Source organism: Trichinella spiralis (genome assembly GCF_000181795.1).
Source record: "Trichinella spiralis strain ISS 195 chromosome Unknown Scfld4, whole genome shotgun sequence".
NCBI classification, from domain to species: Eukaryota; Metazoa; Nematoda; class Enoplea; order Trichinellida; family Trichinellidae; genus Trichinella; species Trichinella spiralis.
In genome coordinates this window covers 1,859,903-1,886,552 of record NW_003526943.1, presented here as the reverse complement: position 1 = coordinate 1,886,552, position 26,650 = coordinate 1,859,903, and the positions used below count along the sequence as shown (strand labels likewise).

At 30.4% G+C, this 26,650-nt stretch overlaps 5 protein-coding genes and 1 non-coding gene across 6 annotated transcripts; 4 read left to right on the top strand and 2 right to left on the bottom strand.

The window, feature by feature from the left end:
* Positions 1-2,302: 2,302 nt before the first annotated feature.
* Tsp_00353 lies at positions 2,303-2,386 on the bottom strand. Its single transcript has one exon. It is a non-coding gene; the product is annotated as a tRNA-Leu (tRNA).
* A 3,749-nt stretch (positions 2,387-6,135) lies between these two features.
* Positions 6,136-8,364, top strand: Tsp_00354 (cystathionine beta-synthase). Its single transcript, XM_003376215.1, has 11 exons — positions 6,136-6,169; positions 6,276-6,410; positions 6,479-6,558; positions 6,617-6,751; positions 6,812-6,881; positions 6,945-7,259; positions 7,479-7,584; positions 7,649-7,723; positions 7,787-7,921; positions 7,971-8,155; positions 8,291-8,364. The coding sequence occupies exons 1-11, from the start codon at positions 6,136-6,138 to the stop codon at positions 8,362-8,364; spliced, it is 1,344 nt and encodes a 447-aa protein (XP_003376263.1).
* Positions 8,365-9,330: 966 nt separating this feature from the next.
* Positions 9,331-12,428, top strand: Tsp_00355 (alpha-1,3-mannosyltransferase ALG2). Its single transcript, XM_003376214.1, has 8 exons — positions 9,331-9,490; positions 9,748-9,834; positions 10,172-10,198; positions 10,300-10,497; positions 11,161-11,172; positions 11,388-11,507; positions 11,535-11,629; positions 12,309-12,428. Exons 1-8 carry the CDS (start codon positions 9,331-9,333, stop codon positions 12,426-12,428), a joined length of 819 nt encoding a protein of 272 aa, XP_003376262.1.
* A 1,956-nt stretch (positions 12,429-14,384) lies between these two features.
* On the top strand, positions 14,385-20,220 carry Tsp_00356 (signal peptidase complex catalytic subunit Sec11). Its single transcript, XM_003376213.1, has 6 exons — positions 14,385-14,694; positions 14,942-16,744; positions 17,293-17,392; positions 18,760-19,193; positions 19,255-19,347; positions 19,661-20,220. The coding sequence occupies exons 1-6, from the start codon at positions 14,385-14,387 to the stop codon at positions 20,218-20,220; spliced, it is 3,300 nt and encodes a 1,099-aa protein (XP_003376261.1).
* Positions 20,221-21,207: 987 nt separating this feature from the next.
* On the top strand, positions 21,208-21,850 carry Tsp_00357 (conserved hypothetical protein). Its single transcript, XM_003376212.1, has 2 exons — positions 21,208-21,561; positions 21,743-21,850. The coding sequence occupies exons 1-2, from the start codon at positions 21,208-21,210 to the stop codon at positions 21,848-21,850; spliced, it is 462 nt and encodes a 153-aa protein (XP_003376260.1).
* Positions 21,851-23,768: 1,918 nt separating this feature from the next.
* Tsp_00358 (homeobox protein HMX1) lies at positions 23,769-26,481 on the bottom strand. Its single transcript, XM_003376211.1, has 2 exons — positions 26,202-26,481; positions 23,769-24,472 (listed from the first exon to the last, which is right to left on the bottom strand). Exons 1-2 carry the CDS (start codon positions 26,479-26,481, stop codon positions 23,769-23,771), a joined length of 984 nt encoding a protein of 327 aa, XP_003376259.1.
* Between the last annotated feature and the right edge of the window lie 169 nt (positions 26,482-26,650).

Genomic DNA, 26,650 nt, shown 5'->3' with positions numbered 1-26,650 from the left:
GAATAGGTAATAATTCCATCTGCTGCAAAAAATTGGTAAAATCAATCAGCTGCTAAATTAATCACAGACTGACCGTAATTAAAAGTCGACTTAGTAAGCAAAGCGCAATTCATGCATATAAGTTACAATGATATAACAGTCAATAGTTTACAGTAGTGTTTGGCACTTATTTAAAACTCTTTTCAAATTCGATGAAGCATAAAAATGTACTTTTTATCAAATGAAGTATTCAAACAAGAAGTATATTGAAGAATTCACCAATTTTAAAAGAATCACGCATAAAGAATAAAATTATGAAATTCATAGGAAAAAAAATTAAATTATTTATTTTTCATGTAAAAAATGCTAGCATAACAACTCTCTGGAAAGTGGAAATGTCAATAGATTCCGCCTGAGAAAAGACCACTCTTTTATACTTTGCTTGTCCTTCAATCAAACAATCAATTCAGCTTCCAATGCTAAATTTTACATATATTTTTTTAACAATCAAACAAAATAACTGTTCTCCAAAATTAATGTTACATTTAAAAAATTCCATGCGAAATGATATACCACAGCGTGTAATAATCATTCACAATTAACACTGATATATTAATTTTCAAAACACTGAAAGTATGCAATGATTTGCTTTGAAATAATATTTTTTATCTTAGTGTGAAAATAAAATAATACAATTTTCACAAAAATAAAAATGTACTTTTTTCAATTGCAAACTATCAAAAATATTTATAACATTTCATTTCTACAACAACATATTTCAATCACTCGAACAGAGACAATAAATAAATAGCTAATCATATAACATTTAGCTGCATGCCAAAAACTATTGATTATTTACCGAGCAAAATGTAGAGCCATATTTCAATAGAGACTGAATGTAATAATTAGATAAAATTCTAAAATGCGAAGATACTCAGATTTAAGAAAGCACAACAATATTATGGTGAAATAATAAATAACATATAAAATACAAATAAAATATAATAAAGAAAAATACAAATCAAACAGAAACAACATTAGAGAAACTTAAATAAATAATTATTCAAAAACTGTTTTCGCTTATATTTTCTAAAATTCCATTTTTGCTTGAAAGATAATAAAGCAACCGATATTCAGCAGTCGTCATAGTTTTAAAAAATCTTTACTTACTGATGGGGAAATGAAAAATTGCCATCTTTTCAATTATTCTAAAATCAATGAAGAAATGATTACAGATAGATAAGGAATATAAATGAATTCAAAATGATGAACTTGAATTTTCAACAAATTCAGAAAATCATCATATTTCCTTAGAATTATTTTGGAAAATAAGAAATTAATAAAGCATTAACAAATGCGAGATGAAAATCAGGAATGTAATTCTGGAAATGAAGTCATGATCTTCTGCATGAGTTAAGTAGCTAATGCTATTTTCAAAAATACGATAGCAATTGTGTGCAAAGCAACGCATCACTAATTCCTTGTTGGAAATATATGAAACAGAAATAATAACAACAGTATCTATCAAAAAGCAAATATAACGGACATTTTCAAGCAGAAAATTTTTTAATCTAATTCGAATACAATCATGTATAAAGATAAGAACTCAACATCGCAGGCTTTTATATTGCTTTAACACATAAAATCAGGCTGAATTATTTTTATGAAAAAAACAAATAAGCAGTTAAAAGATAAGCAAATTAACAATGTAATAAAATGCTGTAAAACATCCATGCTTTACATAAATTATCACCGTTTGTCATTAACAGAATCATTAACAGAAAATGACAATAAACTAAGCGAAAAATTTTAACTTTATAGAAACATTAAAACTGACTTGTCATGTAATATAAGCGTCATCCACAAACACTTACGATGGAAACTGTAGCAGCATAATGGAAAAATTTAGACTAAAAAATAATTTAAAATTTCAGAATAGCATTAACTGAATCACCTCAGAAATCTTTAATTCCAAAATAAAATGTAAACCTTTCGAAATAACAAGCAGATGAAGTTCCTTACTGTAAATATTAACAATTTACAGGTTTATAAGTATTACTACACATTGTAAATATTATGGTAAAAAAATTATAAAATTATAAAAAAATATGTATTTCATAAAATTCAACAAAATTATAATAATTTTCACTAAATGTTAATCAAATATTTATGAATTTTATGTAAGAAAAGTTTCATACAAGCAGCTCCATTTCATATAAATATACAGTTGCAATAAATGGAGCTTGTTTAATAAAATTGTACATAGTAGCCGGTGATCACAGAATCATAAAAATTATTAGCTATCAAAGTTGTGAAAATGTCTTGACAAGAGTGGGATTCGAACCCACGCCCACAGGAGTGGACTGCGACCTGAACGCAGCGCCTTAGACCGCTCGGCCATCTTGTCTGTCGAGAAATGCCCACTATTCAGAATTTAACAATTACATTTTAAAATAAGTTGTAATTTTTTGAAGTACAATTTACTACGAAAAACTTTTTACATCTTAATATTGTTTTAGAAAAAGTAATAACATTTTCACATGACGCAGTTTGTTAATTTAATAGATTTTTGCAATGATGAAAGAACAATTTTAAAAAAAGTTCATACATTGTAATTGTTGTTGTGCTTAAATAGATGCTCTTCAAGTCGATTATGTAAAAGTTTTAATTTAAAAATATTTTTTTCAGTTTTATTTTTTAATTAAATTGCCTTTTTTTCAACAATCGATTTGACCGCTCGTGTTGTTTATGAGACCTCATTTCTGGTAGTGGAAAAGTTATTCATTTAACATTAAAACGCGAATACATTTCGAATTACATGCGAATAGATATAAATTAATGTTACTCAGGAATCTGGAAAAATTAACAAATGCAAATTTGCTATGTGAACAGTGAGAAGATGTACGTAATCATGAAGAATTATTTTCATGCGATTACACATCTTCTAACTATATTACCTCATGATATCTGCATAATTATCTTTGTATAAATTATTTGTATCTCTGCAACAAAAAATAATTTTCAGTTGTACTATATTCGACTTATTTATTCTTGCGCTATTTACACTTGTACTGATACATTTTTTACCTTCAATTTTTAAATGTCAAACCATAATGTTTTTTTGTTTGATTTGACGTTTGTGCTGCTCTAAAAATGTACTAAGAATGACCTTTAATTATTAGTTGCATTCTTTTTTGTTAATCATTATTTATTAATATTTTTTACTGTTTCTACTATATTCATTTTCTGGATTCGACAAAGAGTAAAAGTATTTTCACAAATATGTGATAAAACAAACTGATCTGATTATCTGAAAATATTCATCAAATATTTTGTCGAATACATTTATATTCACATCCATATTAAAAAAAAGTATTATGGCATTAACTTCATTTATCATTAGCTATCTATTTTCCTCTGTATTTAGAAATATGAAAATACGATTAAAATTAAATTAACCATTGATACATAAATATTGTGGTAGTAAGTGAATGAAAAAAAGGCATTATTAATAAACTAAATTAATAAATCACCATTGTTAACCAAGAATATTAATATTTTCACATAATATATATACTTTTATACTGTTCACCTTTAATTCATTGCAACACTCTAATTCAACTGTATTTACGAAACCTTGTCAAACAGAACCAGTACAATGAATAAATTAATTAACACACATAAACTTATTATTGAACACTGTCATTTGTTTGTTGAATATTTTTAAATATATTTTTTTAAATTGTTGAAGTCGATAAGCATCGTATTTGCAATTATCTTATTATTGAACAACTGATAACCCAGGATGCAACTTTTTCCTATTATTCGATAATCTGAAAGACTGTTTGTCAAAAATAAATATTGTTTGGCTTAATCAACAGCGACACGCGTACTTCAGCTGAATTTATTTTGCGTTAATTTAAATTAACGTGTAACTGAAATCAACATTTGAAATATTGATAATATGGGAATTTGATTTACCTTTTAAGATGGCATTTCAACATGTGACTTTGTAAAATGTTGTTTATTCATAAAATAATAAAATAATAAATAAATATAGAAACATAATTTAAGAGGGAATTCAATGTACAGTATAATTATATATCCATTCTTAAATTACATGTTTTACTTCACTCTTTAAAATAATATACAGATGTTCAATTAATAATATGAATTGCGCTTGTATTTTTAATAATTGTTTGCATCAGCGCAAAATCTAAACTGGTGGCGCATGTATGTATATGTGATGATTTTTATTAAAAATCTAATGTTACTGTAATATTTTAAAAATGAAAACATTTTTATTTTATTTTTTTTAACTGAACTTAATTATTTTAGAAAAATAAATTGATAAAAGAATGTATCTGTCCCAAATTGCAGCTTTTTTCACTTCAAGCGTAAGTTATTATCCTGATAATATAATTTACAACAACATAAAAATTAAATATTTATGACGGAAGAAAGAACGTAATTAGCACAGTTTTTCGTCAAAGTTGAAAATCGGTTATGTTAATTGGAATATTTGATTTAGATAATACTTATCATGATATGGTATTGCTTAAAATAATAAAGATACAAATTTAATAATTAATTGCTCATCATAATTTCTTGCCTACATTATTACGTATTACTAATGGTAACTGGTACAGAAAAAAAACGGAAAAAACAGAAATCAGTATAAGGTTGCTTACAAGATTGACGATGGTGCTTAATTATTTTTGACATCAGTTTACCAATTGACCGTAATTATAATTTGTAATTTTATATTTCAAAAAAATTTACAAATTTTTCTTATTTTCAATTTCATTTTTCTTATATTGAAATTCAGATTGAAAATTTAATTTCAATGCAAAAAGACCTTGCACTTAATAATGAATGATGCTCTTCGATGATGATTATTCATCAGTCATGAAATGAAATTTGATGCTACTGATGAGTAAAAGGAAAAGTTTATTTAGCGTCCATTTTATTTTTATTTTTTCCATATTTAAATATGTATTGATAATAATTTTTTAAATATTATTTTCTACAAAATAATTATCAAGAGTTTGTTAATTTTTTACTTAATAAATCAGTTAAGCAGTTGACAAAACCTGGTAGTTGTAAAATGTATCCAGCATACTGTTTAGTAAGCAGTGTACTGAAAAGTGCAAAAAATGGATTTATTTTCATAATAATTAATTTTTTTATTGAAATTTGATTTTTTTAAATAAAGAACCTCATTTGTTGTTTGAAGTGTTCAATTGATATTTCAGATAAATGTCATTTTATAGTTCAGAAAAAGTGAAATTTGATTACCAGTGGTGAAAAGAGTAGAAAAGAAGGTATTGGTGTGCTAATTTTTCAATTATTGGTTCAATCATGTTGAAGGAAATGCACAAAAAAACAAGAACTATGTTTGTCATCAGAAGAATGAATATTAGCATGTTTGTAAATATGACGTAATCGTTTCCGCTTGAAAATTATCAAATGAAATGGATAGCATCTAAATGTTTATATATATATAATTAAATGCGTCTTAAAGTTTTTGTTAGCAGCGAAATTAATCACTTGCTATCATGATAGTACGAACAGGTTTATTTTGTTCATGTGTGCCTGTTTGCATTTCTATTGATAAATTTTATTTTCAAATTGATTGGCGATGCGTTTTAGTATTCACAAACCGCTTGTTAGCTAATAACAATTTGCCCTAAGAGAGAATGCAGTTTCTAAAATGCCGTTTGGTTATTTTTTTATTGCTTGTTTATCAAACTGCTTTTTTTATACTTTTCTTTTCTGGTTTATACATTTTTTTGTTTTTGTAATGTCGAGAGGTTCAGTTGCGTGGTTCATTAACGTCGGCGTTGTTTTACATCATTTTATTTGCTGTATCTTGACAGAAGAATAAAAAAAACAACTCCAATCAAGCATGTTTTGAACGCGACTATTTATAATTCGTTTTATTCTCCCATTATTTTAAAATTAATGTTGAATATAATCTCTGCTATTAGTAGAGATCTATCCTTGCAGCAGAATGTCTTCAAATTGCCGTTCAACTTGGTCTCCTCCGAACAGATCTTCAACTTGCACTTGGACTTTAGAAAATCAGCTGAAATCCCCGCATTGTCATAAATTATTTTCGGTAAAGAAAGAAAAAATCTCTGATAACATTTTACAATGCATCGGTTCTACCCCTCTGGTCAAGTTGAACGTTCTTGCCAAAGAAGCCGGACTGAAATGTGAACTACGTAAGATTTAATCCACACTTCATTTATTCCTTTAAACTGAATTCTGATTTTCAAAAATTAATCTCCCAGTTGCAAAATGTGAATATTTCAATCCTGGAGGAAGTGTCAAAGATAGAATCGCTGTTCGCATGATTGAAGATGCAGAAGCTGCAGGTATCCTGAAACCTGGAATGACTTTGATTGAACCGACATCTGGAAACACGGGTAAATGGATTTTAAATTCTTTTTTCTCGCTTTTCAAACCATATTCTTGGTTTCATTTTCCCAATTAGGAATTGGACTTGCTCTGGTTGCAGCTGTTAAAGGTTATCATTGTATAATTGTTTTGCCAGAAAAGATGAGCCATGAAAAGGTAAAATTGTGAAAGAAATAAAACGATGAATTTGATTATTTAAGTTTCTAATTTTCAGATTGCAGTCTTGAAAGCTCTTGGAGCAGAAATTATTCGAACGCCAACTGAGGCATCCTGGGATTCACCCGAATCACATATTGGCGTCGCAAAAACTTTGAACGAGAAAATTCCAAATTCAATTGTTCTAGATCAAGTATTTCTGCACATAATATGCAAGCATTATTACTGCTTTTAAAGGAATGTTTTCCTTCAGTATCAAAATTTGTCTAATCCTCTTGCACATTATGACATCACAGCTGAAGAAATTTTAGATCAGTGCAATGGTAAAAATAGCTGAAGGGTACTTTGTCCAGAAGTAAATATTTACAAATTGTTGGAATATTTAGGCAGAGTAGATATGATAGTTATTGGTGCAGGAACTGGAGGTTCTTTGACCGGTGTAGCCAGAAAAATTAAAGAGAAATGCCCAGAAGTGAAAATTATTGGTGTTGATCCTGTTGGTTCAACATTGGCTCCGGTAGAGCAAGAATCCAATGAACCAGAAAAGCATGTAGCAGCACATTATGAGGTTGAAGGAATTGGTTATGACTTTCTCCCAACAGTTATGGATCTAAGTATTGTGAATTCGTGGGTTAAAACTAACGATTGTGACTCATTTAAAATTGCTCGAAAATTGATTCGTTATGAAGGCTTGTTGTGTGGTAAGTAAAAAGATTTTTTATTGAAAAAAATATAGCATTTAACTTAATTTGTAAATTAATTATAACCGATAAAACTTTAAATGAGCAATCGAAATGAAAGCATACTTTCCAAGCGACTGCATGTTTGAGAAATACTAGTCGCTAATTAAAGTTTAACAGGAGCTAAGCTTGTTTTTAATGTACTTTTTTGAAATAATTGTACTAATGTAAAATATTCAGGTGGGAGTAGTGGAGCAAATGTTTGGGCAGCGCTTCAGAAAGCAAAAGAATTGAAAGAAGGCCAACGATGTGTTGTCATCCTTCCAGATGGAGTTCGCAATTACATGTTTGTGAATACTGTTATTGAAAAATAATAATAATAACTTTTGAGGTGTATTCTTAAATTTAAGGACAAAATTTTTATGTGAAAAATGGATGATCAGTCATGGATGGTTTGGTGATGAATATCCTATTTCAGATTGCAGGTAAACAACATTGTTTAGTGAAATAAATGGAATTGAAAATAAAAAACACCATGTTATCATTAGCTGGGAAGAAGAAGAAGTGAGCAAGTTGCCAATGCAAACTGCAATTGTTGTTTCAAATAATACAAATTACAAAGACCTTTTCAAACATTTTAAAACTCATCCTGGACAACCGATTTATATTCATAATGAAGAACGGTAAATATTTTGATTTTTCTATGAAAACTTTGACTGATGAAATATTTAGTAATAAGATAATTGGATTTGTCAACGCTGCATCTGTAATTCATCTTGCTCGTTCGCTACCCCATTCCGGAAATACAATCACAGAAAAATGGGTTGAAACTGAATTCAAGACTATCCTACCAAATTGTCACCTCAGAGATATATACAAGCATTTTACATCAACTGAATATGTTGCAGTAGTTAAAGGTAAAGAGACTTTTTAATTTTTACACATAAAATCAAACAACATCAACTTCAGTATGATTATTACATATGTGATTTGTTTAAAATATGATTGCACGACTTATTTTATTTGTTACGTCAATGATGAATGAATTTTAGATAAGAACAATATTGATAGCATCATGGGTGTTATAACTCGTTCTGCATTTCTGGACTACGTAGCTAATCGTTGAACGGCAGTACGAAACAGAAATTTACGTCAAATACTTGCTGTGATTTGTCAAATAATTTACAACTTCAGAGCAAATGGTCCACATTTTGACGTACTACCTGAATTCAAATTGTATCAATACGCTCACTGCCTTCATGATTGAACCCAGTTAATTTCTTAAAGCAGCATTAATTATTTTTAATAATTTTAATTTTCCTTTTAAATTGCCACACTACTAACAATCAAGGCATTATTGAATTTCAGAGTTGACTTGATAATTTTGTTTTGTTGCAATGCTTGCGATTGAAAATTTTGCATGTATTAAATTTTAAGAATATTATTAAACTTTAAATGCTAAAGTAAAGAATTCTTTGATTGTAAGAATGAAAAAGCGCAAATTTATTCAGGGATAATGTACAAATAAAAAATCATGTCTCTGTTACAATTGGATGACTATATCACTACACATACTGTAGTTCATTCTATTTTACCGTATTCCTCTTTTCTTTAAAAGCACTCGAGAAAATATCTTCCTCATGTATTAAAAAATCAAAACGTATTATTATACTAAAAACTATTTTTATTACAAAAGAAATCTAACAATTCTCATGCAATCAACTAAACAGCTTCTATCAAATGTCTATATTGAATGTGTAAGGGTTTCCATCAACAACATTATCCTATTCATGCAAAAGTAAAATTCAAAATGATTTCAACATATTCATTGTGATAAAATTTATCAGTGGTTTAAACTGTTGGGGAAGTTGCTTGGACCTTGATAAAAACTGGTCTTAAATGCAAATGATTTCCCTTGACCCCAGAAAAATGCGGCTGGCGTCGGTGCTACTTTAAACTTTAACATCTGAAGAGAAGGAAAGAACAATCGTCAGTATTAGTTTCGTGCTTTTCATCTAAAATCTTCCTTTTTTGGTGCTATTTTGTTTTTCTGCTTATATTATTATTAGAATTTTGTTTTTGAATTATAACAATGCGTGTATTGGTCTGTCACCCTGAATTTTGGTTTGGTGGAGCTGAATCTGTTGTATTTGATGCAATTCAAGCTTTCAATGGCAGAAACTACAGTGTATATCTTGTTACTGGGCACTGTGATTCTTACTGGCTAGACAAGCTAAAAAATTCAGTTACTGGTAAATTCTTTTTGAAAGCACTATATGCTATACATAAATTGTTATGCTCAATTTTAATTACTTTTACGTTTTGAAAAAAAAAGTTCATTAAAATGCAGGTGCGTTGATTTTATCAGTACAACATATTTTCTGTGTAGTTTATTAAATAATAAACTAAATAGGACAGGCAAAGTTTATAATTTTAATAAAATATCCTTTCAGAATAAAGTAAATTAATAATCACAAGAAAAAGTGAAAATAAAAATAACTGTTTTCAGAAATGTTATATGGTTCGGTTACAATGTGTGGTGACTGGTTTCACGGAATGCACTTCCTGGCATTCAGAGCATGGCTTAAATGGGGTCGTATATTTGACATTGTTATGCTAGATGGATGTCCAGGAGCAGCTCCACTGCTCAAACTTTTGTTTGGGAAAAAAATCTTCTATTACTGTCATTTTCCATATCAACTTATGCTGCCTAACAGAAGGTTGATTGAAAAAGTGTTCTATTTTGAAATGTGGTTACTTGAAAGGTGGTGCATAAAATTTTGTGATGTAATATCGACAAACAGCAAATTCACATGTACAGTGCTAGTTGAATTTTTTAAACTTTTCAAATTAATTTAATTAATGAAAACAATATTATAAAATAATTAAAAAGAATTTTCAGTTTATAATTTTAAAAAAATTAAAAATTTTAGAAAGTTGCGTGACTGTTTTGAGAATTAGTTTTTTTAACGATAAAATAAAAAGCAACACGTATTAGTGAACGATTTTGAAAATTATGTATTTTTTATTTTTCTTAAATGATAACTTATTGTTTTTTAAGTACACAATGTTAATCGCTGCTTTCCTTGGATAAGCAATCGAATATGCTCTGTACATTATCCTGCCATTCCTATTGTGACAACTCAGTGCAGTGATGCAGCAAAGTTTGAATACTGCAAAACATTACCGACCAATTATTTCTTATCACTTAATCGTTATTGGCCAGAAAAACGCGTCGATATTGCTATAGAAGCATTCAGTAAGTTCCATCTTTTTTATTTGCTAATTTTGCACTATAAAAATTGCTTATGATAATTCATTTATAAAAAGATGTTCATTTGCAATTTATAAATTAATTTTACTTTTATTAATAAGCAAATATATGTATGTATTCATTCATAATGTGAATGTGAAGCTGTCATACATTTTATAGTAAATCATATTGTCATGCCTTAATCTATTAAATCAAATAAATAAACATTATAATTTATAACAGTTTGTGAAAATGTTTTACCATTATGAGCAGTTCAAGCTTAAAGTGATTTTAAAATACTTAAAATGCAGTTCAAGTTAGCATAAAAAGTTGCATTAATAAAAATTAAAAAAATAAGTAAAAAGCAATTATAACAAAACAAATTTTTATTAAAAACGCAAAGAAACTTAATTATCAAAAAGCATTTTTGCATACATTTATTTTGTAGCCTCAAAGACAGATAAAATATTTTTTAATCAATTTATCCTACTTTAATTTACTTTTTTCCCTACTTTCCATGACCTTAAAAAATATTGTAATGTTTTTATAATTTCTCCTTTTACATTTTAATTAAATCTGATTATTTGTTAAACAATAACAAATAATAGAAAATTATAGCGCCAGTAAGAAATTTTCTATACTTTAATTTTTCATAATCCATGATTTCAGTGAATGCTGAAGGTTATTTTTATAAATAGAAATAAAACTGAAAAATTGTACAACAAATTCCTGATTATTTTTTCAATTTATAAAAGGTATGTTGAAAAGAAAAATTTCCAACGACGTATGGAAGTCAGTGAATCTGATAATAGCTGGAAGTGTAGAAGAACGCATTGATGCTTCAGTGAATTGTCGAGATGAGCTAATTAAATTAACAAAATTGAAAAATATTGAAGATAAAGTGATCTTTCTACAAAACGTTTCATCGGAAGAAAAAGTTCAACTTTTAAGTCGTTGCACTGGGGTCATATATACTCCACCAATGGAACACTTTGGAATCACACCATTGGAAGGAAGTTATTTTGGAAAAATAATTATTGCAGCGACGGGCTGTGGAACCAATGAAACTGTGGAAAATGGGAAAACTGGAATATTGGTTGATTTTGGAGCTGAAAATTTTTCCGATGCCATGGCTAAGGTGTTAGCTCTGAATTCAGCCGAAAGAGACCAATATGGACAAAATGGAAAAATTATGATTGAAAAAAAATTCAGCCAAAGAATATTTTCTGAAATATTACTGAGAAAAATTATTATGATATCATAAAATAAATTCATTACATTCTTTCAAGTTGATTCAAGTTACAAAGTAGAAAGACTGACAGTAATGGAATTGAAAGATTTTCAAGTTCAAAACTTTTGTTAAATACAAAAAAATATTTACTTTGATATTATAGTAAATTTATGCATTTTTTTACGATGTTCAGATTCCATGTTTAGATTTGAAACAGTTCTGACATCATTCACTACTACATATTACTGTAAGTAATGCTTTTTATGATAACCTCTTGAGCATGATGAAATTTCAAGAAGTTATTCAACTTTTTTTATAGTTTAAATATATAGTTTTGTTGTGAACAGTGATAACAGCAGGTATCTTGATTATCCTGAATACTTACTGTAACATACTGTATGAAAAATATTGACAAAGATTGATTTATTTTTGACGAAATTAGGACGATAGTAAAATCTTGATTCCATCGATTATTGTTGACTAAGTGCAATCGTTACGGTTGCTACATATACCGCGTGAAGAAACGAAGATACAGTTGTACTTTCGTTTGAATTTACTGTTTGCGTAAGAAGTTACGTAAACGAAGATGATCGTGTACTTCTTGCTTGAACCAAGGAGTTCGCCTAAAGACGGAACTTGTGTGATTTCTGGATACAGTCCTGATACTATGTGCGAAAACAGGAATCACCAGAACGAAGAAGACTGATTTGAGCAATATCAGTAGAAAGGAAAGACGCTGATACTCGATACGGACGTCGAAGTAGTACGAATTGAAAACTACTTGATCTACCACTCAGGGTGGTGAACGATTTTGAGTGCATTGAATTCTGAATTGGCGCTCCGTCATTAGATAGTCAGAAGAACCTGACGATCGATTATTCAATCCGATTAGAACCCGTTTTACAAGTTTTTTTATAGTTTCTACATGCGAATTTTTTAGATCTGATCAGTAGTTTTATCAGTATAATTATACACAGAAATGAAACCGCAAGAAAATTTGTTAATAAATTTATAAATTTAAATTTCTAGTCAGCTTTTAAATTTATAATTTAGCTACTACTAATATATATATACACACAAAAGATAGATAGTAAAGCTTCGAATAAAAAAGTGGTCATTAAAAAGAAACCAAATTTTGGCAAATACAATGCATAACATTGACAACCAGTAAAATTTAGGTTCCCAACAGCGAGTAAAATTCGTCGCAACAACAACTAATGAAATTTAGCCGTCGTGTAAACCAATGAAATTTAAAATTAATCAGAGTTCTACGCAAAATTTACAACCAATGAAAGTGTGAAGCGGCATGTCTTTGGTGTAAACTCGGAATCTACCCCGTTTCTACATATCCTATTGTTTTCCATTTCGTTTTATCGTGTAAGCGTAAACTTTTATTCTATTTGTAATCCAAACTATTAAACGATACGAAAATAATTTCAATTTGCATTGATGTAACAGTCAGTAATGATAAATTGATGAACACGTTTAAGCAAATCTTCTCAACTTGAAGATTGCATTACAGCATAAAATTAGACGTGCCAATTGAAATTAAATTTAAAACAAATTTTTTATTTCAGACAAATGTGCCAACTAACGCTTCATGGAAATGGCATTTGTGAAATGATTTAAAAAATAGGACAACTTTCAGGTAGACCATTTTTATTTAAAATAGTGTTTCATGAAGTTTAAAGTATGTTTTCCAAATATTAAGGAAAATTCATCATCAAAAAAATATTTTATTTTTACAGTTACTTCATTTAAATTAAAAAATGAATTTCATTTTGAAAAATAAGTTGAACAATTGTTGAAATAATAAATGGATTAACTGATCAGTTTTACTTGCTGAATTACTTGAAAATCTTTTTTTATATAAAACAAGATTGTAAATGAATTTTGCATGGAAAAAGTTATTTAAAGCAGTGTAAACTAAAAGTTGTATAATTTTATTTATTTATATGCTGCTTATACATTGATTCACATGAATTATTTCATATGTCGTTAAATTATCAAGCGGCTGTTTATTAAAAAGGAAAAAACATAATAATAAAGAGAGAAATAAAATAGCGACTGTTGCATAATAGAATAGCAGTTTAATACAAAAGGCTTGGTTAAAGACAATAAGTGACCCATTTTTTCATTCAATTTTTGATACAGAACTATAGAAAGAGAACTTTTGATTGAAACTGGTTCTTATGGGTATGGCACAAAAGATCGAAAACGAGGTGTCCTTTCGCGGTTCGCTGCTACCAAATAGTTCAATATAAATACTGGCAGTCAGTTTTCACGATTCGCTAAATACGCCAAAAGGGGTGATTCACAAAGTTTGCAAAATTTTTGAAAATTTCTCATTTGAAAATATACTGAGGTAATTTTCTCTTCACTTTTCTATTTTGTGTACATTTTTTTAATTTTACACTCATACGTTCTTATCTGTCACTTAATAGAAAAATATTACAACAATTCAGTCTTTTTATTTTTTTAATTAATTAATTTTTGCTTTTTTAAAATTAAAATGCAACAATTTGATTGAAGAATTTTCAGTTTTACATTTAGAGTGATATATATACCAGTTGTGGTGAAAGCAACCATCACACACATCAAGGAATGTAAATTTATTTACTCACATATCGAAGAAATTACAACCTCTTTTTTATAAAAAAATATGCTTTACAATTTAATAATCACCCTGACAAGCACGGCTACAGTGTATTGTTTTACGATTGGTCAATCAGCATTAGAAAGTGGTCGATTCATTGGTGCAGGGTTTGAACGAAGAAAAGATATTTTTGAACAATCAGACAAGCTAATACAATGGTGTCAACAAATGACGGCAAGCAATTTTGCCGACTGTGAACGTGAGCTAAAAAACTGGTGCTATGATCTTGGCAATAAAGTGAAACTCCCAAACTTGCCAGATGTTTGTTTGCCACTTTTTAGAACCAACACTGACGAAATAGCTCAACCATCTTCAGGTAATGCTTTTAAATTATAATTTTATGGAAATATGGGAATTTAAATTTTAATTTAATTTTACTTCTCTGCATAAGTTGATGCTGTTTTATTATTATGCTCTGATAATAAGAAAGCGAGCTTTTACAACTATTTTTTTCATTTTCAAACGCATTGAAACGTTTTCAGAACGTTCAAAGTGTATTGAAACATGAAATACAATTTATTCTTCACACCCACTAGAGAATTTTTGCTCGTCATTCATTTCAGGTAATATTTTCAACAATTTTTATTCAAACAAGCCGAAATCAATTTACACAGAAGCTGTGACTAAAGAGCAGATTCGTGAATTGAAAGCAGCTTTCAGTGCAATTGAACTGAATTCTTTTGGAGAACAATTCCAGAATAATTCAATGAAAAAGTTGAAGCCAATTTTTGATACCCAAAAAAATATCCGACGATCGTCAAATTCATTTGCAACCGCAGCCAATGAATTAGATGTGAATAATTTGAAAACTCTTTTCATGGGTGATTTGAAGTTGACAAACAATCAGTGGAAAGCTTTAATGGAAGAAGCGAAAATCTTGCAACGCTTAACTGATGAACAGGTCTATCGTGATCTCAGATCTTCTAAAAATGAGCAGAGGCCGATTATTGAAAAATGGCACACAAATCACATTTTATACCGCATGGAAGCTTCTCTCAAGGATGCAAGCCGTGATGCAATACTTCGAGCATTGCAGCTTTGGCAAGAGAACACTTGTATAAGATTTGAGGAACGCGATCAGCTTGAACCGAATGTAGCTTCGATCAATTTTGTCGACGATTCCCAAAGCGACGGCGGCTGTTCTAGCTTTGTCGGTCGCGTGGGCGGGATTCAGAATATTTCAATTGCTTGGCCGCGTTGTTCTAGTGAAGGTATCGTGAGCCACCAGATTGGCCACGCTCTTGGACTTCTTCATGAACACAGTCGTCCCGATCGTGACGAACACATCATTGTCAATTATGAGCAGACTGTTTCTGAGCACCGTGATGTGATCAGTCGCCTCAGCAGCCGTGTGTTCGAACATTTTAGATCGATGTATGATCCGGGAAGTGTGATGCACATGCCACCGACGGTAAAAAACTTGATGACCAATGCTGATGAATTAACTATTCTTGCAATGGATCCAAATTATCAGTCAACTTTTGGACAGCGTATATCACCTTCTTTCCTTGACTATAAACTTATAAACATGATGTATTGCAACAACAAATGCTCGACAAAGCTCAACTGTTTACATGGTGGATACGTGAATGTGAACGACTGCAGTCGGTGCACATGTCCGACGGGATTTGAAGGTCCACTTTGTGAACACGTGGACAATGGAGGCGACCACTGTGGGGGTGAATTAATTTCTAGCGATCAGCCAATGCTGGTGCAAAGTCCATCCTATCCAGAATCGTTTCAACCATATCAAGAATGCTATTGGCTTTTGAAAGCTCCATCCAATAATCAAAAGGTTGTGCTTGAATTTGTCGACGTGTTTGATTTTCCCTGTGAAGAAGTGTGCAGTGATAGTTATGTAGAACTAAATGCTGGACCAAATTTTGATCAAACAGGATACCGATTTTGCTGCAATACACAACCACCATCTAAAATGTATTATTCTAACGGTTCTGAAATGCTAATTATTTTCAAAGCTGGAACAAAAACGGCTAACGGATTTCGGGTGCGCTATTGGACGGCACCGAAAGAAGAGAAAATTATTCCGGCACCTGAGGTAATAATAGATAGCTGTCCTTGTGAGCAATGGTCAGAGTGGTCGCCGTGCTCACAAAACTGCGGAGGATGTGGAAATACCGTACGTCAAAGAATATGCCATAGTGGGGTAGGTTTATCTTGTCCAGCAACTCAGTCGAGATTATGCAATCTTGATCAATGTGTCGGAAGCAAAGTAATATTAAATAATGGTGAGTTTCATATACTGTTTAATGGCTGTTGCGTTGGCTTGTTCCCAGATGATGAAGGCCATTGCCAACAACCCGGCGACATTGCTTCTATATTGGGCAGCTTGATTCCTATCAATATGGGTTAGATCTGTTGATCAAATGTATATACTGATAAACTGTTTTATTTCTGTTATTGAATGAAGTTATAAATTAATAGTAGCGCATTTTAAATAAATGTTGCTATTTTATTTCGATCTGTATGACTATTTTTCATTTTTTAAAAGGTATGTATTTCAATAAGGAAGTACATTAAGAATCTGTTATATTTATTAACAGAGCGTAAAACTGTTTTTGTTCTCATTTTCACACTTTATGAAGAAGTAAATTATTTAAAAATTCTCTTTCATTTTACAGAAACCAGCAGCTCTTGAAATAATTATTCTATGCAATTCAGCTTTACTAAATTTGTAATTAATAATAAATTTAATTTAATTCGCCCTTACTGAATTTCTTTTTACATAAACAATCTGCTGCAAGTTTTAATCAATCACCTTGTCACACTGCAGTGCAACTTTTTCGGTTTTTCATATATGTGTTTTGACTGTTGTCATTTTTCATTGATTATAAGCAACGACGCGTGAAGCATAACCAATAAACCATAACAACAACCATTAAATATACAAACACAGTTGAAAAACGATGCAAAATTTTACATTTCCATACTGAATGTGTAGCGGACGCGGACCGAGCGAACAACTCTAGTCCTCCAGACAACAAAGCGGAAGAAAGGTGAAGCTACCGTAAGAAAAATTGGACTTGAAAATCAGAGGTGGAGTACGGTAGTACGGACATACGTGTGAGAGTCGTTGTTGTGCTGTCGGAGAAGCTTGCGGTAACACATCGTCGTCGGTTCTCGCTCGCGGTTGCCAATAAAAAATATACTTACTGCCTTTTGTTTGATTGCTACTATGCCATCAGGAAAGCGCGAATCAGAAAGAAAGGGAAACCCGCCGGTCAATACCGGCCCGTTGCCGAATAGCGACGAACGCGCCAATAACATGTTGGAGGAAGTGAACGAGCCCGCTCGAGGGAGCGGCTCGCTACAAATTCAAAGCACATCATACTAATCTGCTTTGTGAAAACAAACTATAGCAAAAAATATTTAACTTTTATAAAGAACAGTCTTTTATTATAACTTCTTGTAACTTTTACATTTTCTAGCTTGTTTAATAAATCTTAATTTTCTCATTTCATACTGTATTTTATGATAAATTTATGTTTTAATTAAACTATGATTAAAGTTAAAAATATACGAAAAATTGAACATTTATTGCTTTTTTATATATTTATTTTATATTTTGCTTTGAATTTATTTTCATACAGAACTTAATTATCAAGATACAGTAAGTAAGCTATTCATTGGCAATTTTAATAAAAAAATCCTAGCTGGAGAGTGTGCTAAAGATAATGTCATTGAAACCTGGATGCAGTAAAGCATTGACAAAAAAGTCAAAAGACTCAGATAAAAAATCACTGGCCCGCAAAAAAATGATAGAAGATAGGTAATGTTTTGTTAATTCATAATAAGTGCAGAATTTGATAATTTTAGCTATAAATTAGTCTGTTAAAATGATATTTTTCAACTCAAAGCATATGAATTTTTATGATTTTTAATTTAATTTGATTGTTGATGCTAGAGTGTACTGTTTTGATTGTTTGTTTAATGATATTTATCATCTGCTATTCTAGAATTGTAATGTTTGTTACTATTGTAACTGTAATTGTGTTGTCATTGTAATAATAGTTGTTGTACATTTTTTCATTAATAATTATAACCGTGATGTAATATTGTTTATTTTTTGGCTGACATTATTTTAATATGTATTTGTGAAGAAAATGCATTCTAACATATCGAAACTAAATTTTACAGTTGTTTTGAAAATAATTTTTTTAGCATCACAAAAGCATGAATAAACTCAAATGTACTGAAAAAGGTTTTTTGGTTATTGACTTCATTTTAATTTGTTGATTCCATTAAAAAATTTTTGTTTAGATATTCAATTGATCATCATAGTTAGTTTATTTATTGTTATTTGAAATATTAACAGATGTTGGTCCGATTTGTAATAATATTTTGTTTGTGATTTTAATTTCAGTGAGAATGCATTGCGAAATAGTCCTAAGTTGCAGAAAAGGTTGGTTTTTCCTGGCGATGACTTGGGTCCGGTGTTCCATCTTCCTTTGGCGATGGGTCCAGGCGTGAGGTTGTCGTCAAATCAGTTGATAAGCACGCATTTTGGCATGGCACTGCAACGTAAAGATGGAATTTGGATTGATTTCTGTGAAAAAGCTTATTTTCCATATGCCGGTGACAGAGTTGTAGGCATTGTGGTTGGCAAATGGATGGATTATTGGAAAGTGGAAATTGGTGCTTGGAAGACGGCAATTATCCATTACTTGTCTTTTGAAAATGCGACCAAAAGAATGAGACCAGTGGTGAATATGGGTGATGTTATTTATGGCAGGTTAAAGCACGACATTGAACCAGAATTAGTGTGCAAGGATGAAATGGGCAAAGCGAATAATTTGGGTTGAAAATTGAATAGCATGGTTTTTGCTGGGAAGTGTGAATTATTTGTTCTTAATTGTAGGCATATTGCCCAGTGATGGCATGATGCTGAAAATGCCACCAGCTTATGCGAGAAGACTGTTGGGTAGGAAGAAGCAAGTTCTGTTGGCCGTCGGTAAGGAAGTTCCATGCGAGTTGGCCATCGGAATGAACGGTTGGGTTTGGATCCGTGCCTCAACCGCTCGCCAAAGGATGGCCATCTCGCATGCACTGCAATTGGGAAACATTGTACCTCATCATCGGCAAGCTGAAGTGATCAAAACTGCTTTCAAAAATTTTACTTCCAACGAATGTGCTGTTTGAATAAATTTTGACATGTTTGTGTGTGTGTGTGTGTGTGTGAAAAACAAGGAAAAAGTGGAAAAAGCCATGATTGTGTTTCATCAACGTTTTAACAAGTTAGGTTGCTTATTTTTCTTGTTTTGCAGATTTTTCAGCAATGTTGAAGTCACTGTTCGAATTTTCCATGTTCAACGAAGTGAAGCGAATGAACAAGCGGCAGCTGTTCTACCAAGTGCTGAATTGTATGATGATCGTCTGCTCAGCTTTGATGACTTGGAAATCGTTGATTGTCTTGACCGGATCCGAGAGTCCCGTGGTGGTGGTTCTCAGCGGCAGTATGGAGCCAGCATTTTATCGTGGAGATTTGCTATTCTTGACCAACACTGACGATCCGATCCATGCCGGCGATGTGACCGTGTTCAAAATTGAGGGGCGTGAAATTCCAATCGTGCACCGGGTATTGAAGGTTCACCAAGATGCTAATGGCGAGGTGCTGTTTTTGACCAAAGGCGACAACAACGCCGTCGACGACAGAGGCTTGTATGCCCCGGGTCAGTTTTGGCTGAAGCGAAAAGACGTAATTGGGCGCGCCAAAGGATGCGTGCCCTACGTCGGCATTGTCACTATTCTGATGAACGATTATCCAAAGCTGAAGTACGTGCTTTTGTCCGTCCTTGCTGCTGTTGTTCTTCTTCATCGTGAATAATTTTCTAAATTGGAAACATGAATATGGTTTCTCTTTATCAATTTTCTTTTTCATTTTCAATTCGAGCACCGTTGGTATTTTTAAAAAATTTTCAAACTGATGTAAGAATACTGATGCTGCTCGAAATGAGGGCTTGTTTTTCTTTTGGTTATTGTTAATGTGTGCGGTATAATTTTGTTGACAGTTCATATAATAAACATATTATTTATGGAAAGTTGTTCTCTTCTAATTATTATTGTTATTATTTTAGAAGCAGCTAAATATAAAATTAACTATCAAATCTGCAAGCAGAATTTCAAATTGTAATTTTTTCTTTTATAATTTCTTCTATTGCATTGTAATTGTGATGAGAGATTTTTATAATTTTCAACCAAATGTGAAATGTTTGAATATTATTAGAACAAAGAATTTAAGAATCAAAGAATGTATACCATCCATATGTCAATTGTGTATATTTCTTTTTTCAGAATACCTTACTTTTAATTTTCATTTTACCAATATTTACACACTGTGCCACCTATTTTTATACTTATTATATTTGAGAATTTATGATATTTTTTGGCGATTTGTTTCTTTTGTGTTGCAGAAATGAAAAGTTTCACAGTTAGTTGATGGATGAAATGAAGATTAGGCGTTTTCTTCCTTCAACCTACAATGTGCAATGGTAATTTTTGAAAATACAACATTACACATCAAGTTAAATATGAAATAAGATTTTTTATTCATTATTCTTGAGTAAAAGCAACTTTTGTTTAACTCTGACTTTAAAAAAGATTAAATTGTTTGTTTTGAAAGATTGTTTAAATTTTCAAAATAAATTTAAACTATTTCAAACAATTCTTTTTGTGAAAAATGCTTTAAATGCTTTAAACACTTCAACTGTTCAACACTGTAAGAGTGAGAATTCGGCATTCGATTTCAGCATTAATATTTCAGCTTTAAGCACTGTTCATTCAGATTTGTACTGTTCTGCTTTTTCTAACAGTAATGACGCAGTTACCGTGTGAAAATACTAAGACGTATGATGATAAGTTGTTCTCAGTGATGGATGGGATTCCTCACGGTATGCCTGTGACTCTGAAACTTGAACAATATCCACCTTGTGCTGAGGAAAATAAAACCGAGAATAAATTGTCGAAATATTTCATCAACCCTTTCGAAAACATCATATTCTATCGTTGCTTTCGTCAAAACTGCTACTGGGGAAATTTTCTAAATGCTACCGCTTTCGTTGCAAAGCATTTTGCTAGACCAGCGTACAAGAGTGTGACGAAGTGGCTGAAGGCGGAGGATATGACTTCCACATTTCAAAGCAAGCAACCGGTGTATATGCAAATGAAGGTAACAAATTATTTAAAATTTGGGTAAAGTTATTTATATAAAAATTATAAAATAAAAACATGCTGCACATTTTAAAAATATGGGTTTTACAAATTTTACTAATAAATTTATATTCAAAGTAAAATAAAGATACGTATTCTACTGATTTTCAAAATTGGTTATTAAGAATTTCAATTTTCAGATTACCATGAACAATCCTGAAGAAAGTTTCCATAAGAAGTGGCTTTTTGCGCAAACTACCAATAATTATACAAAAATACCAAATTATTTACTCCCTTCTGAAATGTGATGCTTTCAAATCTAATGAAAGCAATCAAAGTTGACTGTAATAGCTGAATTTTGATATTCTTTTTCTATATGAAAGTTTTTTTTTCAAAATGTAATGTTTGGTTTTAATATTTGTCATGTCGGATAATTGCAAGAAGGAGTGCTGCTCAACTTAGTCATTAAAATTAATTCTTAAAATACGATTTTGTTAGTATTGTCTATAAGTTGTAAATTTAATAAACTTATCATAAAATAATTGTTTATTATTATGATACTCATGTAAACTTTCAGAAAAAATTAATTTCAAAAATATGTACGCATAACTGTAGAAACTGTTTGTAACAATTGCAAGCAAACACTGCTGATCTGTATCTATATTTTATAATTTCCATTTATCATCAGTGCAGTGTAGATGATGACGCTAAAGCATCTATGAAAGTGATTTGCTGTTTAAAATTATCAGTATTTCCAGATGTCTATTTGATGTCAATGGTTTGGAAAATTTAATTCAATGGACATGCAAAATATGAATAAATATTTCTTTATTTCAAAATATCTAACAACTGATTTCATATTTTCTTTTGAAATAATTACATTTGGAAAATAATAGATATCAATAATAATAAATAAGTAAATAATTTTTTGGAAAAAGCAAAATCGATTTTGGGGACTTTACATGTAAGTGATTTTGCTGTGCAGTGCACTGGGCCGTGATGGAAAATATTGTTGCTGATGTCCACAAGTAGAAATTGAACGCTTATCCAAGTCATCGGTTATTTAAATCGAATGATTCAGAGCAACGTCAGCCTATCAGCAGTAAAGTAAAAGCTTTTAAATAGAAACGTCATGTGGTTAAAGATAATTAATAGTTAGGGTTGCAATGATGGAAAGCTTCATCGCCTTTTCTCATCAACTCTTCAGAAAGGCACTGACCGTCTTAATCTTTGCTATTTACACGATAATCTTTCAATTTCCTTCACTTTCCACCAATCCATGTAACTTGTATGCAGAATTGGAATAATGACTTTTCTCAATCCATGCTTTGTTCAATTATCTTTCAGAAACATCAGCTTAATTACTTTCTGATAATGCCATCGCCTGCAGTGAGAGAATGAGCAAAAGCTGTCGTTTAGCAAAACATAGAATAACTGCCTTTACATAAACCTTTTTTTATAAAATTAAAAATTTTCCATTTTCCTTTCTTGTTAAATTTACCATTAAGACTTTACACAGATTTACAGTATGCCATTTCTTGAGGTAATATTTGCACTGCAAGTGAGGAGATCAATTCAAATTAAATAAATTAAATTGTTTTATTATTTGAAAATAACAGCAAAACTTTATTCTAGAAATTAAATAAACTGTAGCAAGATTTAAAATTTACATTCCTATAGTTCTATCTTTTTAAAATACTCAAAACGTTCTTTTTCATAAATAAAATTCATAATATATAACAAAAATAGAAGATGTTTACCTGGAATACAACTCGAACATATTCTAAAAATCAAATTTTTCCCTGAATAAAACGTAAATAATAATGAAGTATAAAAATGAAATAAAGCAGCTTATAATGTAGCTTATTGTTATTTTTTTAAAGTTGAAATTGATAGTAGTATATTGCAAGATAATGGGAATAAATTATTCCTGTCAGCTGTGCAGTAATAAAATTAGTTTATTCAAAATATTTATGCATAATATTAAAATATTACTTTAATAATAAGTTTTATTATTAAACAAAAACAGAATCCCAACTTTATTAAAAGAATAGATTTGCAATAAAGAATTTCTTAGTTTATTATTTTTAAAAGTTGCACAATACAACAAGATAACAGCCATTGATTTCCATAGCACTACCGCCATATGAAAAAATGCAAAATTTTATATATAGATCTTATTAGATGATATTGCAATGAAGAAAGAAATATTTTCATATTTGATTATCATGGCAAATAGCGATGCAAATCCGCAAGTACAGCAGGATTGTGGGCCGCTAAAGCTGCGGCAGCATAAAGATTGCTCCCTCCGGGACAGTAGAGAGAAAACGGTGACAGGGGAATTTTGCTTTGTGACTTCCTGCCTTCAGTACATCCGGTGCGTTGTTCATCGAATATGATCCTTGACACGGACGAACTCACCGGTGTGGAGTTGTTTCCAAAGTTGGGATTCATTTTAGCCAAACTCGACACCTCCAAGTCGGCGACCATTTGTCTTTTCCATTTGTTGCGCCGATTTTGGAACCAAATTTTCACTTGAGTCTCTGTCAATCGAAGGCTATTAGCTAAATTAGCTCGTTCAGCACTGGATAGATATCTTTTCGCATCGAAGGTGGTCTCCAATTGGAATACTTGATTTCTGCTGAAAACTGTCCTTGTCTTTTTCTTCCTCTTTGCCAATACCTCTGATTGAACACGAGATTTTTTCCCATCCGTTTTTGAAGTCTCGTCACTGATCTCGCTCAGTGTTGGGGAGTGGCGTTGACCTGGATCAGACAATGATGGAGATTTGCTTCTTGAATCTGCCGAATTCTGTGATGTGGAAAAATCGTTCGAAAGTTCGCAGAATAAGTTCTTTTTTTGACTTTCACTTGAACTACAATAACGAGTCCTGGAAACCATCGACAATCGATTTGGAAATGCACTGTGTCCTTAAGAAAATTTCTTCATTTATTATTATTATTACATCACTGTCATATTCCGATCATTTAAAAATATAATGCTCTTAGGAATAGCAAATAATAAGCATTTGGTAAAGCAACATTGAACATTATCCCTACGAATTATCTTTATTTGCATTTTAACTCAACAGAATAAAATTTTATAATTCTTAATTTATGTTATTCAAGTATCATGGCAGTGTATCGCCTTCTAGTATGAAATATTTTTCTGCTAATGACAAATTCATGATACTTTTAAAAGATTATTATACTTAAATAAATCATTAATTATTTTTATAGGACGATTTTCTTAAGCATCCATTTTCAATGTCAAGAGAAATACAATTTCTGAAAGAAGTTTCGATTGCATGTTGAAATAAAATAGCTGCCAATGACAACAGCCCATTATAAATAAATAATTTTATTATTTGCCATTAAATGAAGCAATAACTTTTTTCTTTAATTGGCTAAAAGTACCATTAAAAGCTGCTTCGGATGATTTTATGTTGGCTAGCTTGAATGGCCAAATAAGAAGATCTGGCCACTGACGTGAACGCGTGTGTCACTTTTATTCCGTCAAAGCGGCTTGCTCTTGGCAAATAAGCAGATCGCGCGGAAAATTTTATTTCAACCGACCTGCCTGATGAGTGTATTTTCGAAAAGCTTACAAACCCATTCAACAAGAAATCAATAGAAATTTAATGTTTTTTTTCAAATTTTTATTTTTGATTTTCCTTTTTAAAATGCCTTTTTTTACATTTAAAACCTATTTTACTTATGTAATTGCAATGCATAAATTGCTTTCATAATTAAACTTTAAAAAACAAATTCAATTTATGTATTTATTTTTTACATTGATTATTATTTATCAAGTTTGAATAAATTTAACAAAACTGATTAATCTAAGTTACAAAAACTAAGTACATTATTAAAAATTTCACTGGATGCCACGTTTGAAAAAATAGCATATCTGATTGAGAATTATCTGACAAAAATAATTTTTTTCTGATGATTAAAACTTACAGCTGCAAATTTCTATTCAACTTGTTATTTTGTATTAATTTACAGTAATTCTGTAGCAGAAGGTTAAGCAGTTTGATAATGAAGCACTTAATTTTGAATTTTTTAAGCTTTAATAACATTTTAAATGATAAAAAATGCTTTAAATGCAATAAATATTGCAAAAATAAAAGTATACTTCAAATTATCAAATTAGCAAATTCGAAATTAATTCATTCAACGTTTTTAAAAGCAATTCATTTGAAATGTCTCAAAATTACAACATCTTAATTTTAAACGTCTTAACGAAATAATATTGTTACCATATTTTTATGAACAATTTTAATTTTTTAAGGAATTTGCATAAAATAAGTCAGATTTTAAAATAATGCATAATCGTGAATAGCAAACCCCTATAAGCAATCTCCTTTCATTTTATCACTGCATTATTTTTTTCATATAAAGTATATCTAGACATTTAATATAACTTTTATTTAAATTCTATCGTTCAAAACCATTTGTATTAATTATTTAAACTTAAGTTTACAATATGATTGATGTTTCTTTGATAGGATAAGTATAAAAATTAAATTTTGCTACATCTCATAAATTATTACTGTTGTTTTATGATAGAAAGTTTTATAAAAATGCAAATTACAGTAACTTAACTTATACCTTTTCAGATGTCAAAGTTTAGATAAAATTTATAAAAAATGAATACCTTGTCGTTTAAAGATATTTTCTGTAAAAGCGGAATCAAATGAGTGAGGAAACGGAAAAAATGAACAATAAAGTGCTGACAGAGATGCTGGTGGTACCATATTGGCAAATGGTAATAATTTCGAGGGATTATGATCAAGTTCCAATTCAGCAGTTTTTCCCGCATCCTTGGCTAAAATGTCTGATATGCTGAATTTACTGCTGGTCGGTGAGTTGATTTTTGTGGAACTTTCCTTCGCTGGATTATCTTCTGACATTTTGCAAATATTCGGCGATTCCATTGAAATGCCCAATAAAAAAAGGATTTCTTTATATTGTATGATTGAATAAATGAGCTCGTGTGGCTTCAATTTGCGCAAACGTTGATGCCTCTTTCCTTTTCCACGTGATACAAGTATAATTTGCTGATGCTTTCATGAAGTGATGACATCAACAACCAATCACAGCAAA

Coding starts and splice junctions, on each gene's coding strand:
- Tsp_00354 (XM_003376215.1), top strand. CDS start 6,136: ATGCATCGGTTCTACCCCTCTGGTCAAGTTGAAC. Junction 6,752..6,811: donor ATTCAATTGTTCTAGATCAA/GTATTTCTGCAC, acceptor GTTTTCCTTCAG/TATCAAAATTTGTCTAATCC. Junction 7,724..7,786: donor TATCCTATTTCAGATTGCAG/GTAAACAACATT, acceptor TGTTATCATTAG/CTGGGAAGAAGAAGAAGTGA.
- Tsp_00355 (XM_003376214.1), top strand. CDS start 9,331: ATGCGTGTATTGGTCTGTCACCCTGAATTTTGGTTTGGTGGAGCTGAA. Junction 9,491..9,747: donor GCTAAAAAATTCAGTTACTG/GTAAATTCTTTT, acceptor AACTGTTTTCAG/AAATGTTATATGGTTCGGTT. Junction 11,630..12,308: donor TTTCCGATGCCATGGCTAAG/GTGTTAGCTCTG, acceptor ACGTAAACGAAG/ATGATCGTGTACTTCTTGCT.
- Tsp_00356 (XM_003376213.1), top strand. CDS start 14,385: ATGCTTTACAATTTAATAATCACCCTGACAAGCACGGCTACAGTGTAT. Junction 19,194..19,254: donor GGGCAAAGCGAATAATTTGG/GTTGAAAATTGA, acceptor TCTTAATTGTAG/GCATATTGCCCAGTGATGGC. Junction 19,348..19,660: donor GCAAGTTCTGTTGGCCGTCG/GTAAGGAAGTTC, acceptor CTTGTTTTGCAG/ATTTTTCAGCAATGTTGAAG.
- Tsp_00357 (XM_003376212.1), top strand. CDS start 21,208: ATGACGCAGTTACCGTGTGAAAATACTAAGACGTATGATGATAAGTTG. Junction 21,562..21,742: donor CGGTGTATATGCAAATGAAG/GTAACAAATTAT, acceptor TTCAATTTTCAG/ATTACCATGAACAATCCTGA.
- Tsp_00358 (XM_003376211.1), bottom strand. CDS start 26,481: ATGGAATCGCCGAATATTTGCAAAATGTCAGAAGATAATCCAGCGAAG. Junction 24,473..26,201: donor AAATATCTTTAAACGACAAG/GTATTCATTTTT, acceptor AATTTTCTTAAG/GACACAGTGCATTTCCAAAT.